This window comes from Juglans regia, chromosome 13 (assembly GCF_001411555.2).
Source record: "Juglans regia cultivar Chandler chromosome 13, Walnut 2.0, whole genome shotgun sequence".
NCBI classification, from domain to species: Eukaryota; Viridiplantae; Streptophyta; class Magnoliopsida; order Fagales; family Juglandaceae; genus Juglans; species Juglans regia.
In genome coordinates this window covers 27,193,733-27,211,952 of record NC_049913.1, presented here as the reverse complement: position 1 = coordinate 27,211,952, position 18,220 = coordinate 27,193,733, and the positions used below count along the sequence as shown (strand labels likewise).

The following is an 18,220-nucleotide window of genomic DNA, read 5'->3' as shown; positions in this document are numbered from 1 at the left end:
TACCTGAATGACTTCATAATTCAAGCATGAAACTTCATAGTGGAAGCCCAAGAGGTCACACAAGGTTTTGAGCTACAACTATCCGGACCCCATGTCTTATAAGAGGATAATTCAATTTGATGAATTTTGTGAACTTGGTACCAAGGGTTGTGTTTAAAACCCTTTTATTTTGTATTGGGAGATTTTCGAACAAATTATTTTGGGATTAATAGTTACTTTATTTGGTACCATGTTTTAATTGTTCAAAAAATTTACTTAGAATTGAACTTTTTCTGCTGTGATTACTGCATACTGCTGTAAACATGCTAAGTTCATTGCATGTTAGATGTCATGAATGAGGGATGTGTAACTTTGAGTTACATATCTTGATACTTCAATCTCCGTCCAATCTCAAGCGGGGTTTGGGGTGTCACAATAAAAAATTTAATTCAAAATTGGTATTATTATTATTATTATTATTATTATTTTAAATGTAGTTAAATCATAAATTTATAATTTTTCTCATTTTCTCATTGTTGATTAGGGTTCCCTACATAGTCTTAGTCACTCTGAATCCTACCTTAAATGAACTGCTATGTTGATCATTAGCCAAGTCCCCTTTAAATATACTACTCATTTTCATATGGAATTCTTCTGTTCCTTGGAATCTCAACCCAAAAAGGTTAGACGAGACCATCTTTTCATCTCTCTATTCTTCAGAGTGGAGGCTTTTTTCTTGTCTGCGTACGGGGTCAAGTGATGTATTGTAATGTCTGAAGATTTAGAGGAGATGTATGCTAAACTGTCTCTAATAGAGAAAGAGAATGAAGAAATTCTGGTGGAGACTGGTAAACTGGAGGATGAGATCACTAAAGGTGAAAACTGTTTGATTATAAAGCTTCTTACACTGAAGCATTACAATCATGAAGCTTTCAAGCAAATTATGAAGAAGGTGTGGCGATCTGTAAAGGCTGTAAGATTTCATGATTTGGGCATGATGTTTATTTTAGTAGAATTTAAAGATGTTCATGACAAAGTGAGAGTGATGCGAGAAGGGCCTTGGACATTTGACAAACAGGTGGTGTTGCTAAAGGAATTTGATGGCATGCTGCAAGTTCACCAAATCCAAATAACAGAGTCCCCTTTTTGGGTAGGAATCTATGATCTACCCCTTATGGCTCGTAATTCATATAGTGACAATCTTATTAGGAGTTCGTTGGGTAAGGTGATGGAAATTGATTTGGATAAAGGGGAGTTGGAATGGGGGAGTATATGCGAGTGAGAATATGTATCAATATTACAAAACCTCTCCAACGTCGAAAAAGAATAAATGTGGGAACACAAAAGCCTTGCTGGGTTTGCTTCTCTTATAAACGATTGCCAGATTTTTGTTATTGTTGTGGTGTTCTGAGTTATAATCATTGAGATTATGGAAAGTGGGATGCTGAGAAAACAGTGTACGAGATAGAGGGATTTCCCTACGGGCAATGGCTAAGAGTAGGTCTTTCCAGTGATTGGCAAGGAGGAAAAAGCCAACCATAAGTGAAAGGAAACATATATCGAACTCCAGTCCTGTAACATGATCCAATCTCGCCGCATGATCCAATGGTGGACGATTTTCTGGCCAGGAGTAATGAGATTCCAACTGAAGTGCCAAAATTTATGGATTTTGGTTTCAAAACAGGCAGTGTTGATTTTATGGAGGAATATTCGGAGGGTGGAGTGGGATTGAGAATATTTCTGGTTATGTTACATAGATTACGTAAGATGGCTGTAGGAATTTAGGAGTAACGACATGAAAGGAAAATCACCTCTGGTAATGGCTATGCAGGGTGGTGACGAAGTGGGTGAAAAAGTTTTAAATGAAGTTCAAATATTTGAGCCTTCATCTATGGGCTTGGGCCCATTTGAAGTGTTATCCAAAGAGGATAGCCCGGTTGCAAGCCTGAGAAAGGGAGGATGAGAAAGTAAACTGTCGAAGTGGTCGAACTGAGGCTGGAGAAGGAGTTTGTTCTACGTAGAAGGGAGAGGCAAGATTCAAAAGTGGAGGTTGAAGATGATCATGGGAGGAAGAAACATATTCAGTCGAACTATCAAACAGAGATATTAGTGGAGGCTGTTTCACAGCCCCTCTGGGATCAATGAAAATCCTTCGCTGGAATTCCTGTGGGCTTGGGAACCCACGTGGAATTCGTAGTCTTCGAGATCTAGTCAAGAAGAAAGCTCCCGATATTTTGTTCCTGCAAAATAAATAAATTAAATGCTCGTCAGATGAATCAATGTGAGTTTAAAATTGGTTTTCAGAATTGCTTTGTTGTTGACTGTGAGGGTCGAAGTGGTGGTCTTTCCATGTTTTGGAAGAATGAAATTGACCTTACAGTTTGAAGTTTTTCAAAATTTCATGTTGATGTAAAGATTACAATTGATGTTGTGAATAATTTGGAATGGTTCCTCACGGGTGTTTATGGACACCTAGATACTTCTTATAGATGGGAAACTTGGAATCTTATTAAGTCTTTATGGTGTAGAGAGAAGAAGGCTTGGTTAGTTTTGGGGACTTCAATGAAATACTCACTTTATCTGAGAAATGTGGGGGAAGGAATAGAGCTGACAAGCAAATGGAAGCTTTTAGGACTATCATCTCTTACTGTGAGCTCAAAGATCTTGGTTATTTTAGCTCTCCATTTAGATGGTGTAATAAGAGGGAAAGGGATGAGGGTATCAGTGATAGATTGGATCATTTTCTGGCTAATTCAAAGTGGTGTGATTTGTTTCTATGGTGTTACTCATGGTGGGAAGAAATTGTTTAGATTTGAAGTTATGTGGGTGGAGAATAAGGAGTGTGCTAATATCATTGAGAAAAGTGTGGAATAATGTTGGTGGCCCAAATTCTTTGTATGAAATAATGGGTAGAGTCTCTAAATGTGCTGAAGATTTGACCTTATGGAATCAGTCCAAGTTTAGTAATGTGCAGAAGGAACTCCATAATGCAAAACTGGGGTTAGAAGAACTTCAAGATTATGATCGTACTTTCTTAAAAGTTTCAGAGCAACAGTTAGCACGAGCTGAGGTACAAAAATGGTTAGAGAGGGATGAAATCATGTGAAAACAAAGATCTCGAGTTCTCTAGATAAAAGAGGGTGACAATAATTCTAATTTTTTTCACTCAAAAGCTACTATTAGAAGAAAGAAGAACAAGATCCTAAGATTGCAAGATGACTTAGAAAGTTGGAAAAAAGGACTCAGATGGATGCTCTCATAACTGATTATTGTCAGTCTCTCTTTACAGCTACAGATTATGTGGAAGTGAATGATATTCTGCCTCAAATTGAAGCTAATCAAATGAATGAAGATCTTTTGAAACCTTACACGGTAGAGGAAATGGAGCAAGCACTCAAACAGATGCACCCTTCCAAGGCACTTGGTCCAGATGGGATGTCCCCTATTTTTTTTTTTCTAGAAATACTGGAGAATTATAGGGAGTTCAGTTACAAAGTCAGTGTTGCTTGCTTTAAATTCTAGTGAGTTTCCTAGGGATTTGAGCCATACTTTTATTACATTGATTCCTAAAAAACAATCTCCTTTAAAAGTTGTTGATTTTCGACTTATTAGTCTTTGCAATGTTCTTTATAAGATTATATCAAAAGTTATTGCAAATAGACTTAAGAAGGTTCTACCTATGATTATTTTTTAGTCCCAAAGTGCTTTTGTCTCTGGAAGACAAATCACTGACAATGTTCTTATTGCATACGAGCTTATACACTTTCTTAGAAATAAGAGAAGGGATAAGAAATGTTTTATGTCTTTTAAGCAATATATGAGCAAGTCGTATGATATAGTGGAGTGGATTTTTTTGAAGAAGATTATGTCTGCCCTTGGTTTTGCTCCTAATCTAATTAGTATCATAATGAAGAGTGTGAGAACAGTAAGTTTTCAGTGCTTGTGAAGGGAATCCCGAAGGCCTAATTATTCCTAGTAGAGGCTTGAAGCAAGGACATCCTTTATCTCCTTATTTGTTTCTTTTGTACATTGAAGAACTAACTAGTAGTGTTGGTAATGATTGTGTGATTTTTAGTGTTGGTAATGAAGTAGTGGAAGGCATCAGAATTTGTAAAGGGGCTCCTCGAGTGAATCATCTATTGTTTTCTAATGATATTGTGATTTTCTATGAAGCTGATGTTGATACAAATGTCAAAATACAACTATTGTTGTATAAGTACAAGAAAGCTTTAGGGCAAAGTATTAATCGTGAAAAAACTTCTATGATTTTTAGTAGAAATGTGAAGGAGGATTTGAAAGCTGAGATCATGGCTCTTTGGGGTCAAAGCCATACTCAACAATATGAAAAGTATTTGGGACTCCCACCTATGGTGGGCAAATCTAAGTATCATGTCTTTTCTGGGATTAAATAGAGACTTTGGCAGAAACTCCAGGTTTGGAAGGGTAATCTCTTGTCTCAAGGGGGTAGGGAAGTGCTTATTAAAGCAGTAGCTATGTCTATCCCAACATATGCTATGAGTTGTTTCAAGTTTCCAGCTTCTTTGTGCCATGAGTTGGAGAGGATGATGGCTCAGTTTTGGTGGGGAAAGAGGTTTGAGGAAATCAAAATACACTGGGTTAGCTGGGAGAAATTGTGTGATTCAAAGTATAGAGGGGGCTTAGGTATCAAAAACTTAAGGCTCTTCAATATGCCTCTTCTTGCTAAACAGGGATGATATACAAAATGAATATTCTTTATTGCATAAAGTTTATAAGACCAAGTACTTTCCTAATACAACATTGTTTGAGGCTAAAGTGAGTTATAACTCTTCCTATGCTTGGAAAGGTATCTCGGAAGCTTTAACCTTCCTGAAGAAAGGTTGTATGGGGGGAGTGGGTGATGGAAAATCTGTGAAAGTGTTTAAAGACTCACGGATACCAGGCCTTCATGTTATGCAACTCCTTGAACAGATTCAAGTGCAAGATTGGGTTTAAATGATACATAGTTCTGGTCTTAAGAGAAGAATGGTCTTTATTCAGTTAGAAGTGTCTATAAATATTTCTAGTAGTTATCAGCTCAAAAGGTGGGTGAAATTTCTATAGAGAGAAGAAACTGATCCTTTTGGAAATGTTTATGGCACTTGAAATTACCTAATAAGATGAAGATGTTTGCGCGGAGAGTATGTAGAGATAGCCTGCCAACTTTTCATAATTTAAAAAAGAAACATGTTATGGTGAAAGATAAGTGTGCTTTCTGCTTACAACAACAAGAAGATCTTGCACATGCTTTGTTTTATTGTTCTGGTGTAACACATCATTGGTCAGTCCATCTTTGTGTGATACATAATACATATCTAGGTTTTTCTTTTTGGGATTTAGCAAACACTGTGAAGGATAAGGGTTCTGAGGGAGCTTTGAAAACTTTTGTTTCTGTTGCCTGGGCCTTATGGTATCGAAGGAACAAATTTATTTATGAACAAGTTTCCCATAATCCTAGATATGTGATTAATCATGCTTTGTCCTTGCAGCAAGAATATAAAAATGTTCAAGTGTTTGATGCCGATATAAAGGAGATTAGAAAGGTATGCTGCTGGAAACCTCCCCCATCTGCTTTTTTGAAACTAAATGTGGATGGAGCTATACTTTTTATCAACAAAAAGCTAGTGTGGGTGTGATTCTCAGAGATCATAAATGAGAGGTACTTGTTGCTTGCAGCAAAGTCGAGGTAGAGGTGATATCTTATGATTTTATTAAAGCTAGCTATGTTAAGAGAGTTGTTATGTGCTCAATGGGGTGTCCCGAAATTGATGTTGGAAAGTGATTGCCTAGTTTTAGTCCATGAATTGCTGCATTCAACTGATAATTTTACTACTCTAGGGTTTATAATGCAAGATATTCGAAGACTATTGAATGATTTCCAAGAGGCTAGGGTATTACACGTTAACAGGATGAGGAATGAAGCTGCTCACCAATTGGCTCGGCATGCTTGGAATGTTTTAGACACTAAAATGTGATGGGATTTTATACAATCTTTTGTATCCCAAACTATTTGGCTTGATGAGCATTGACATTAGATTAGCCAAATGCTTTTTCATCTTTAAATTTAGCAAATATCTTCTATATTTATTCTACATTGAATTAGCTAAATTATTTTCATCCAAATTATAAGTTACAGTAAATTCAATATTCTTTTCAAATATGAAAAGAAATATATTAAATCTAAAAGTATTTTTTGAGATTATTATATTATAGATATGAGATTTTTATTTATATGAAATTTTACCATCTATATACATATAAGATTATTATATTATAGATTGTTGAATTATGAAAATGAAAATGAATATGATTGTTGGAGGTTATTGAAAATTATGAAAATAAAATAAAAATTAATTAATAATATAAATAATAAAAGAAAATATTTTATTATTATAGAGTATGTGATGACTAATCTAATATAGATTTCAAGTTTTGAATGATTAGTTAAAACTGAAAAAGTTATATATTAGTCAAAATTTAAAGATTGAGATAGACAATTCAATGAAAAATATTTTGGAAGCTATTTTCAATGATACGACAAGTTTTCTATAAAATAAATAAATAAATAATTGGATGCCAAATCCCACATCTATCTTCAGCCAACGTATTACGATCACAATTCTCATTATCCACAGCTTCCTTGTACAGTTTCATATCAAACCCCACGTGCATCACCCTCCTTGACGCTCACTCCACGGCGACCATGACCGACCCTCACTCCACGGCAGTCACAACTAGATTTCTGTTCAAACATGTCAACGCCTTCCTTCCGTCTATATATCTTCCCTTCCTCTGCAAATTCTCCACAAAATTTCTCCCTCACACAAATAAGACCTCACGACCAGCCAGACCTTCAATCGCTGCCCAAAAAAAAAAAAACTCGCAGCAACTCTCCCCTTATAATTTGTCCATCCTTAGCCACCGGCATACATCAAACAACCACCAATGTGGAAACAAGCAACTCGAGACACCCATTATTTTCAACAACCAATCTCACGACAAACCACCGTAACTCTCTTTCAACAAATCAAGACAACAGAAATTTCTGCAGCCAAGCCACCTTGCCGAAAGACGCCCAGAATAAGCCGGCCAATCCTTCCCTTCGCCATCTTACCATTCCGGTAAGCTACATTATTTTTCTCTTCCCCTGCCCCGTTGGTTCTCTCGATTAACAGTGACGTTTCCTAGTCGCGCCACCGTGGTTCTCGGCCCCGCCTCACATCCATCGCACTCTTCCTTCCTCAAAGCTTTTGTTGTCGTCGTGGTTCTCAGCCAGCCACCAGCCGAAGCCCTACTATTTATTAATTTATTTTTACTTTTCACTTATTTTTTATTATTTTATTATTATATTTTATATATTTATTATTATTATTTATTATTTTATTATTATATTTTACTTACTTCTCACTATTATTTAATATTTTATTATTATTTTTATTACATTTTTACTACTATTCTTAATCATTATTAATCCATCATAATAGTTTTGGGCCCGTTATAATAGATGAGATAATGATCAATAAAAACAAAAACAAGAAACAGAAAACAAAAATGACAAATTCATCTCCAAGCACAAAAAACACTTATTGAGGTTAGCTCTCCGAGGTAGCTGTACATTTTTTTACGTAGAATTGAGTTAAATGGAAGCTTAAGAAATCAGCCAGACTTTCAAGTCGCTAGAGCAATATTAATGTTATTTACTGTTGCACAAGCAAAATCCATGTCATAGAATCTTTGCGATGAAGCACATTCCGCGTCAAATTAAAAAGATAGTTCAACTATACTGGAGTAGAAAAAAATCCACCTAAGTCATATGATTTCAAGCTTGCTATCATCGGCTGAGCTGACTGGAACTATTGGAGGCTCCAAAGCAGAAGACTCATCAAGGTGGAGATGGGCAAAGTGATTGATGATCCCTGTCCTTTCCCTGTAAATGATCTCTCTTTTATCCTCCTCGGCCTTTCCAACCTTTTCCTTGGTCATCATGGTCACATCATCAGCTGCCATTGCAACGGCATTATATGCATTTGAAACCCATGAAGCTCCGGTTAATACATAATGATTGCTCATAATTGCAGATCCTGCACTGATTGCCTTCAGTTCAGCAGTAGAAAAGGCAGACTTGGTCTTCTCAGATACGTGGAACCGCTCATCCATCTCTCTCACCTTTTCATTGACTATAGCTGTTCCAATGCTTAGCTTCTCACTCAGGCCCATTTTACGATCAATGGAAGCAACTGTGGCAGATGCATTTGATGTCAAGTGATGCTGTTCGTCAAAGGCTTTAGCCTTGCTAATGGCATCCTTTCCCAAAACAAAACCCTTGGCAAGCATGGTGCTCACCACATCTTCAGCCTTCTGAACAGCAGAACCGGTGGCAACTGGCCTTTTGTCCTTCAACAAAGAATACATATGAACTTCAGGAAGAAGGAAATGCTTTTAGAAACTTTTTTGTTTTTAGTTCAGTTTCAAGCTCGCACTTTGTTTAAAGTATGTTTATTGTAGAAGCAAGAAATATTTACAGAAAGCAGAAGCATTTTGTTTTCTAGAAATCAAATATAGCCATTACACGCATTAAAACATCTGAAAGCACAAGCTCGCACTCTGTTAACACTATTCCACTACATTCACACATCATGAGTAGCTCTAGAGTGAAGATCTTCCTTGATGATAAACAGATATAAAGATACAACTGAGAACAAGCTATGGGATTTACCAGTCTCAGTGGTATAGCTGCAGGGGGTAGATTATAATTCTCAACAAGTGTAATAGACACAGAAAGATCAGCTATTGTAGCTCCCTGAGTCAAGAAATGAGAATAATCACATAGATATTAAAAGAATAAAATCCAGATGCTATCCTACAAGCATTAGTGTTAAGAAAGACATCCACGGTTGACACATCCAAGCTTTCTTTGCCGTGTGGCAACCACATTCACGTAAGATGGGCACGTTTGGGAACTCCAAAGGGTTGGCCCAAGTGGTAAAGGCCTTGATCTTGGGGTATTACTTCTTCAAGGTCTAAGGTTCAACACTTCATGAGTGCAAACAATCTTTTAGGGCCATACTCCCTAGTGAAAAGCCAGTGATTTCACCAGTTCTGTGTAGGGAAACTTCCGAAAATGCCGTGCATAGGACCGGGGTTTACTCTGTAGAGGTGGGTCGGAAGGGCCCTACCTTGGAGAGGTTCTCCGACATAAATAAATAAATAAATAAATAAAATAGGCATGTTTGGGTAATGAGATGAGACGAGAAATTCTCAAAACTTCTCACAATTTCCTTTCCAAACATTACTTAGATACAACATTTTTCAATTTCAAATCTTCAACTTTGCTATCTAATCATTACAACTTTTACAAATTTCAAAATAAAATACAAAAAACAATACAACTTTATCAAACTTCAAAACAAAAATTATATTCAAACAATTTTTTAACTTTATAATATTTTATTCAACTTTTTTCTCTCTCATTTCCCAAAATTCAATAAAACATTTTAACTCAAACCATTTATTACAATTCACAGAATTCTGAGATACTCCAATTATCCAACCAAGCCCTAAGTCTCACTTCCGATAAAAAGATAGGTGCCTCTATTGCACTTCCTAAGCAGACAAAATAATGTCGGACTGAGAATAACACAGGACTAACACTTAAATTAGCCAATGGTATAATCTACAGAGTTTTGGTATTTGTATTATTTGGCTTTTAACAGTAAGGGGTTGTTGAGCTCGTTATAAAATAGCTCATGCCTTCCCTCACATAATTGCCTTTAAAAATTTCTGCACAAATATAGAATTAGAAGATCAACTGCCATCATCCTGGATAAACATACCGACAGTAGTACTGCTGTATCTGCTCCTTGTGAATCCTTGAATGTAACATAAGCAAGCTGGGTCCCATCAGTTTCCCTGGCAAAGGTACAATCAATTTTTTTGAGAATGTCGTTGCATATAACTCTAATGTACATATAATTATATTGCACTTACCTTTGCATTTCAACACATTGAATATCACCAGAAAATGAAAAGAATTCTCTGATTTCTCTCTCAGAAACAGCTGGTGAAATGTTGCTGACCTCAACTGTTCTTATCTGTGTATGGAGTAAAGGAAGTAAATTTGGTTACTTTTTCCCCAAAGGCCTACAGCACCAAAAATCAAGTTTTGACTATTTACACTGACTCAAGTTAAACACTTGACACACTTGAGAACTGGCTTCAGGATATAAGCACATACAGCCCAAGTTCTTGAAAGATACGGTAAATAAAGGAAACAAATTCCTGAATCATTAATAATCTGAAAAGACCTTGTATGAATTTGAAGCCAATGTTACTATAATTATTCCTACTCTGTTGCTGGAACTACTTCTAGCATAAGTACTATTCATGATGTTCCTGAAATTTCTAAAAGAAAATAATTGCATTTCACAATCCAAAAAGAAAATCAAATCTTCACTACTCATATCCGGATCAGGAACAGCAGCTCTAATGTCAATAGCGGTAGCCAGTGCTATGCATAAGTTTCGTTTCCTCACATCTGAAACATTGATTATCCAGTTTGGTGTCATAGCTGACTGGGGAACTGTTGCAATCGCTTGATCAGTATGGTCCACCGGGACCTGCATGAAAAAATGCTGCATAAGGTGCTTTTCAGGGTTATAGTAAAATGGAAAGCTTTAAAAGCATCAACAGGCAAGAAGCAAATAGAAATTAACACAAAGAAGTCCAAGCTAGGTACCTTGAACATAGCATGGTCATGTAGTTAAGAAAAACACCAGTACGTGAAGCCATATTATACCGGTGTGTGCTAAAAGGCATCAACAAGCCAGGTAAGACTAAGCTTAGGTGAAGGCCCTCTTTGCTATTAGAAGTTAAGAAAATCCACATGTTATCAACTTGAATACTTGAATGATGGAACTAAGGAAATTGGACTATACTAGACCATGGCCCAACTCTCAATGTTTAAAAATGTATCACAACTATGAGGCAAGTATATTTTTATTTGGAGCTGCAGTTTGCATGCTAAATCTACTTTTTCCCTTGAAATGAAAACCATTTGCAAAACAAAAAACTTTTCATGAGTTGTTTGCACATTCTTGTTAAGTTGAAGCATTTTCTCTCCACATAACTTCATTTCCGATGCTGGCTCATGGAGATTAACGACAAGCTTTCTGAGCGTTGAGTTATTAAGGAGTGGCTAACTTTAATCATAGGAGTCTAAAAACAACTACTGATTGAATCTAAAGTATTTCCATTAATGGCGTGAGGCAGATCGATTCATATAATTGAGAAGAGTTGGAAAGTCACTGAAGACATGATCCTGGGGATATACACGGTGAAATGGTTCACTAAAATGCTGGAGAACTGTTCGATGGGTGAGAAAAAGGAATTTTATGCTACTTCACTGGATGATAGTAGAAGTTTTATTGCTCACAGATGTGCTTGCTCATGATCATTACATGGCACTAGTAGAGTATGGAGATGGTGGCACGCGAAATTTTATCTTCATACATGAAGAAATGGAGGGAATGGGGTGGAAAAAAATGGCAGTTGCACTGAGAAAAATTCGTGACAGCTCGAAGTTTGGAGGAAAAGCGGGTTATAACAGAGGGAGGTTGGGCTTTGGTCGAATGGAGGAGCCGTCTGGAGGAAGGAGGTCAGTTCTGGGACAGCCCGTGCATGGAGCTTATATATGGGTTTGAGGCAGTGCAACCAGGTTTGGGCTTTTGGGTCTTGAGGTGGGCCATGTTTTACTAGGTTTCTCCTTGGGTCCTTATTTAGGTTCTAACTATAGGGTTGGAGTATTATAAGTGTCCAATTAAATTCTAAGGCTTGCTTAATATTTCAAGGGCTAAATCCCTTAACCACCCTAATGGGCCGATCTTAAATCCAAACTAAGCCAAACTCGTCCAGTATATACTTTTGAAAAAATTCCTAAAAGAGAGCAACTACAAACCGGTCAGGTGATTAGTGTCAATTTACACTAACAAATCACAATCTGTCACGTAGGAGATGCAATAAATTACAACATAGACTCATACACAGGTGATTTTGTTTTTACAGTTCTATCTTATCCCCACCCTCCGTCGCTCTCTTTCTCTCCCTCCCTCCCCCCACCCCGTGACCTGCTCAAATCTACAATTGTTGCTCCACTCAAGGACCGAGAGAGATGTGGCCATCGACGAGAGGTCAGCCTGGCCACCCTTCATGCTGCCACTGCTTCTCAGTCTTTAGCTCAGAGAGAAAGAAAGAGAGATTTGGGATGGTTCTTTGGTACGGCCTGGCCTGAGAATTGATTTGGAGAGCTTCATGGAAGAAAAGGAGAGGCGCGAGGTGAAACAGTACATGAGACTCTATTTATAGGATGGTATGGGTTGGGTTTAGGAATTTTAAGGTGAAGAGTATTCTAGAATTGTAATCTTAGTGTGTTTGAAATTAAAGACATACTCTAGTAGTTCACTTAACATAGGATTGGGAGTGGTTGAGATTGTGAATTTGACTTCAATCAGTGATGATTTTAAATTGAAATAAATTTATAATGGCCAATCTTTAAATTCTAAAATGAGTCTAACTCCTTCAATAAATAATAAATGAGATTTAACCTAGTTATTAAGTCTAATTAAAACTCCAATATGCCCCATTAAATATAATTTAGGCCTAATAAAATTATCAATATTCCAATATTAGAATTATAGGGTCAGATCGTTACAACAAACAATCTCTAGGGACCATTAGACTGTGGGATTTTTCCCTTAAATTATCCGAGGTGCACTTGCAAAAAACTCCTTGCCGAGGGCCTGTGCACCCCAGGGATTAATCAGGACGCTGTTCCCGGACTCTCGATGCCAATAAAAAAAACCAAATTCAAACTTGAGGATCTTTGCTAAAGCACACCATCCATAAAAGAGAGCACTCTTGTAGGTGCCTTGTTTTGCCAAATGTTCCTCCCTAAGAATGAGTCCCTATTGTAGGGGGATAAAACATTGTTTAATGATCTAACTTCGAGCATCATACCCTTTGAAGGGCCTAGCTTACCTATAGCAATTAACAGCTTGTTTACTCCTGGTTTGATGTATCATCAAAACTTTGTTGCTTGGTTTATTCATTGAATTAGTACATGACATGAAATGGGTATTGGCATGGTTGTCCACCCTCTAAAATGGCAGAACATCTTCAAGAAACAAACATGTCCCACATAAGAACACATATCCACGACTTTCTGGGATATCTCATGTCACACACGCTTCAATTAGAAAGGTAAACTAATTCCATGGGTATGCCTGTATGTATCTAAGTTGCTACTTAACAAGGAAAACATAATCGAAATGTCAGTCTTCTTGTAAGATAAAATGGCAGAACATCTTCAAGAAACAAACACGTCCCACATAAGAACACATATCTACGACTTTCTGGGATATCTCATGTCACAGACGCTTCAATTAGAAAGGTAAACTAATTCCATGGGTATGCCTGTATGTATCTAAGTTGCTACTTAACAAGGAAAACATAATCGAAATGTCAGTCTTCTTGTAAGATAAAATCTCATCATCTTAAACCCGTAAATACAGAATGTATGCCACCTTGTGTGAGAAACAAAAACAACAACTCCGGAAAGCAAATAACACTTTCGAGGAAATATGACTTTGATGAGTCTAGCTTTGCTTGAGTAGAGGAGTTTTTTCTTGAGATATAGATAAATGCATCGCATTGTTTTTCTAAGCTGACCCATACACCTATATGAAACCATACCAGAAGACACAGAGGTTCTACACACATAGATAATAGCTTTATCATTATCATGAGAAATCAACACAGTGTTATGATCCCACATCGACTAAATATGGGATTGGTTGATGGTTTATAAGCTCCTAGGCACCCTTCTCTTGTAAGCTAGTTTTCAAGGGTGAGTTCTACCTAGTGGGTTCATAACAAATGGTATCAGAGCCACCCCACGTCTAAGGTCATGTTGCGACGGTTGCAATCATGTGGCACGGGGGGTGATGCCGGCATAGCAGTGTTCGCCCGAAGCTAGGAAAAGACCTAGCGCACAGTCAGCCCGTGTGAGCGCCGGGACCACCGTGGACGTCGGCTGAAGAGCGTGGTGGTTATTACGATCCCACATCGACTAAGTATGGGATTGATTGATGGTTTATAAGCCCCTAAGCACCATTCTCTTGTAAGCTAGTTTTCAAGAATGAGTTCTACCTAGTGGGTTCATAACACACAGCCTCTCAAACAGCTCTAGATCGCAAACATTTTCTCGGAACCATGAAATGGAATGGAAAATTATCTCACTTAACCTTGCCGACCACCTACATAGTTAACTAATCCCATCAAAATGGCACAAAATGTCCACCCGGATATCTGTCACTTCGGCCCCATGTTTCGAGTCTAAAGCTGATGTCGCTTAATTTATGTTCAAAATGAAAATGCAACAACTAAGTGATAGAAATCCGTATGCAGTAGATGATAAACAAACCTCGTAAGCAGAATCTTTTAGGATTAGAAAAACAAAATGAAATTGAGGTGTCTGTGCTCAATGTAGATTGAAAAGAAGCGATTTAAATAGTCAAATGGATCGGTTGAATCATTCATAGTTTCCAAAACACAGAGATCTCTAACATCCAGACATTGGCGTCGATTGAATCTATACTCGGCCATGCTAATGAGCTACGAACCGCGGCGGCTCTAAGGCCCCCAAATAATTGAAAAAATAATAGACAAATATATTAGTATACGTACAATTATATAAACTCACCGACATTTCCAGATTGCCGAGGTGTTCGAATGCCGACGAGTTTCGAAGTAAAACAGCGATACAGTAGACCTTCAGAGGGACACAGGCAGAGAGAGAATTTAAGAAACGTACTGGAGAGACGGAGGTGAGGGATCTGATAATCTTGTGGACATAATGGAATCAACGTAGAAAACGAACGATTGTGAATGTTTTTTTTTAGTTCTTCTCAGCGGGAAGTTCGCGCGCCCTCACAAAAGATTTTTGCTCATTGGCTGTATGGGCGTTGGTCTTTTACTCATTTACTTGAAAAATTCTATACTCAGGCGATTTCGGGTACACCTTGCGGACGAATGACAACCTGGCATTCCAGGTCATAAACGAGAGAAAGTTTGGGAGATTGTAGCTGTGCAGGTAGGGAACAAAATTTTGTACAAAACGGTGTGTTTTGAAATTTGCCTTCTATCTCCTCCACGTTCCTTTTAGTTTTTGTTTGCGAAGTCCACCCATCTTCTCAATCCCTGATCCTAACCTATCATTCTCCATTTCCCGTCGCGTTCCCCCGTTCCATTATTCTCATTCTCTCCTTCAACTCTTCTCCCATCTCGTTCTGCATAACTCCATCTCTTCTTGTGATATTTCAGTTGTTATTGTTCTTTGGATGCATTTGGTATTTCACTTGTTGTTCTCGGAGACAATGAACAACCTACTAGCTAAATGTATTGAGGTTTCTGGTTTGTGTCGATGCTAAGAGTTTTAATTGGGTCTAGAATCATTATTTAAGAGATGTGAAATTGTTTCTATTTTCGATATATAAGTCTCAGGACATTAAATATTGAGAAACAGAGAACCAGGCCGACAGAGGCTGAGGAACAAGAGAGAAACACCTAGACTATATTTTAACGAGCATGACGCATTTAATCCGACAGATTGGAGATCTCGTGTGCCAAGTTATGCTGGAAAGGGCAAAATAATGAAGAAGAAGAACGAAGATGATCTTTTGGAAGAACGAAGACTTTATTCCTTGATAAGAAGAAAGAACACTTTATTCTTTCTAGAAAGGTAGAAATGACGTTTACGACGGAGCCTTTGTTCTTCTTCTACGTTGTTTTTCGTTATAAAAACAAAAAGAAAACAAAAAGTGATAACGTCAAATTCATGTGCATCTTGGGTGCACCAAGTTGCTTGCACTTAGCGGGACTCTACATTTACTTATTTATTTTAGAAAATTTCTATTCATCATCTCCATACACCACACACTATACTTTTTTATCTTTTATTTTTTTTCTCATACTAAATGTGTGGTATATGGATGACGAGTAGACAAATTCTATTAGTTTAAAAAGAATAAAACCAAAATCAATTTAAAAATAAATAAATAAAATGTTGGTCTGTGGTGTGTGAGGATAATGAGTAGCAAAGCTTTTTGTAAATACCAATTTTTGGACCATTTTTATTATGAACATCTTCCTTAGAAGCTCAGATCCTAACTTAGTATAATCTTGTTTACAGCTGCCAAGATTCTTCAAAGTCGGACAGTTTGTAAGTTAGCCTCTAACTTACACTTTGATAATTTATTTATAATTTATTGATAAATGCAACATTCATGATATAAACGTCATTTGAGTATGAAGCATCATGTTATATGATACATTCAGTACATGACTACTTGCATACATGACATGTGCAATTTTTTTTATCATTTGAGTCATTTTATACAAAATTGTCATTTTCACATGAAGCATACTTATAAATGCATGTCATGAAAAATATCTCAAGCATAGCATGAAAACTTAATTTTCGTCACGACCCCAAAGGTTAGGATGGAGATTTATCTTAGTGGAACTCTTTTGTCCACTCTGGAGTGAGTAAAAATGGAGTGGTAATCTCTGGGTTGATGAAGAACATCAACAAGTTTCAAATGAGTTCTTTTCAAAGAACGTCGGAGCGAAAAAAAATTTTATGACACCTAAGGCTAGTGGGTATATATGTTTTGATGCGATGAAAATGTTATGATATGTTACCAATGCATTAAGAACAAGTCTGCAGACAACTTAGTTTCAACATGAGTTATACTACTGTCACCAGCAGGTAGTCACAGTACATATGGGGAACTGTGATGATACTATATGTTATAATGTTAATATTAATTATGCATAGCATGCATTTCATGTTTATCATTAATCATGCGTATATTATCTTTGTACACATTGGCTGTTTAACTTATTGAGATTTTAAGTAAATCTCACTCATTGTGGACCCATTATCATTCCACTCAAGATGATAGAAGTTGTATCAAGATCAAACGAGGACGAACATGATGGACCAATGGATCCGACTGATTAAAAAGGAGTCAGACCTCGATCGAATATTAGATCTTATTTTGATGTTCATAATTCTAACACTTTGTACCTTAGAGCATATAAAGGAGTTGATCTAATCATGTAGACTTATTATTTGAAGTATTTGTATTGAGGATATGCTACCTTATTGTTTCAACTCATGATGAATATTAATACTATTGGGATGTTTTAGTTCATTCTGGCATAAGTTATATTTAGTCACCCTTATTTCGCTGCTATTATTGCATGCTACTAGTTGCATTCTAGGATGCATTGCATATTAGTTGTTATGAACGGATAACCTTGTGTTGCATGTCCCGAAGCTCTAAATCTTTGTTTCATTCTAAGCGGAGATTGGGGCATCATAGGGTGGTATTAGAGCAATTACATCTCTGGGTAAAACCACATGTTCTTAGGAATGATATGCTAGAGTGTAAGTGTGAATCTTTAGTTTGGATAGGCTTGAATCTTGAAGCTAGAGGTGGATTTGATACCCGTGCCTCTAAGGATTTGATTGAGGGAAGCAAAATGGCATGTGACAGAAGGGAAGGGAACCCCGAGGGGATCCAATGCTCGCATAGAACAAAAACACCCGTTGAATGGAGAACACGACTTGGCAGATGCAATTGGCCAGATGACGAAGATGATGAAGCAGTAGTAGGAGATTATCCTGAGGCAGAACCAACAACAGCCTCGCCCCCAGAAAGGAAATAGAGGATGGAAAATCGAGGCTGTTTGTACGAGAAGTTTTTGATATACAGATACCCTAGTTTCATGGGAATCGAAGGATCCATGAAAGCTGATAAGTGGCTACTCGATCTCGACAAGATCTTCAAGATCAGCATTTGTACAGATGAGCAGAAGGTGTAGTACGCGGGACATTTGCTATAAGGAAAGGCTAGTATCTGGTGGGATACCAAGAAACATCTATTGATAAGGGAATTAGGCAACATTACTGCTTTGACCTGGGAGAGGTTCAAAGAGGAGTTCGATCAATTCTTCTTGGAATCAATGAAGTAGTAGAAGGCTCAAGAATTTGCCATACTAATGCAAGGAAACTATATTGTCAAACAGTACGTTGTAAAATTTATGGAGCTAGGAAGGTTCGCTCCACATCTGATTGCTAATGAGAAGATGCAGGCGTAGAAAT

At 37.2% G+C, this 18,220-nt stretch overlaps 1 protein-coding gene across 3 annotated transcripts; it reads right to left on the bottom strand.

Moving 5' to 3' along the window:
* Positions 1–7,439: 7,439 nt before the first annotated feature.
* On the bottom strand, positions 7,440–15,029 carry LOC109004000 (binding partner of ACD11 1). Of its 3 annotated transcripts, none has more exons than XM_018982366.2 (6): positions 14,737–15,029; positions 10,530–10,613; positions 9,985–10,088; positions 9,831–9,906; positions 8,714–8,797; positions 7,440–8,391 (listed from the first exon to the last, which is right to left on the bottom strand). In XM_018982366.2, the coding sequence occupies exons 2-6, from the start codon at positions 10,560–10,562 to the stop codon at positions 7,807–7,809; spliced, it is 882 nt and encodes a 293-aa protein (XP_018837911.1). In that variant the 5' UTR covers positions 10,563–10,613; positions 14,737–15,029; the 3' UTR covers positions 7,440–7,806. The 3 variants fall into 3 exon arrangements, with proteins under 3 accessions (XP_018837911.1, XP_018837912.1, XP_018837910.1); XM_018982365.2 differs by having other exon boundaries at positions 7,441–8,391; positions 14,753–15,029; XM_018982367.2 differs by lacking the exon at positions 8,714–8,797 and having other exon boundaries at positions 14,753–15,029.
* Between the last annotated feature and the right edge of the window lie 3,191 nt (positions 15,030–18,220).

Excerpts from the sequence above, each read along its gene's own strand:
- LOC109004000 (XM_018982365.2), bottom strand. Across the intron at positions 10,089-10,529 it reads GGATAATCAATGTTTCAGAT|ATAAGAACAGTTGAGGTCAG; the intron begins GTGAGGAAACGA and ends CTCCATACACAG. Across the intron at positions 8,798-9,830 it reads ATACAGCAGTACTACTGTCG|GGAGCTACAATAGCTGATCT; the intron begins GTATGTTTATCC and ends TTCTTGACTCAG.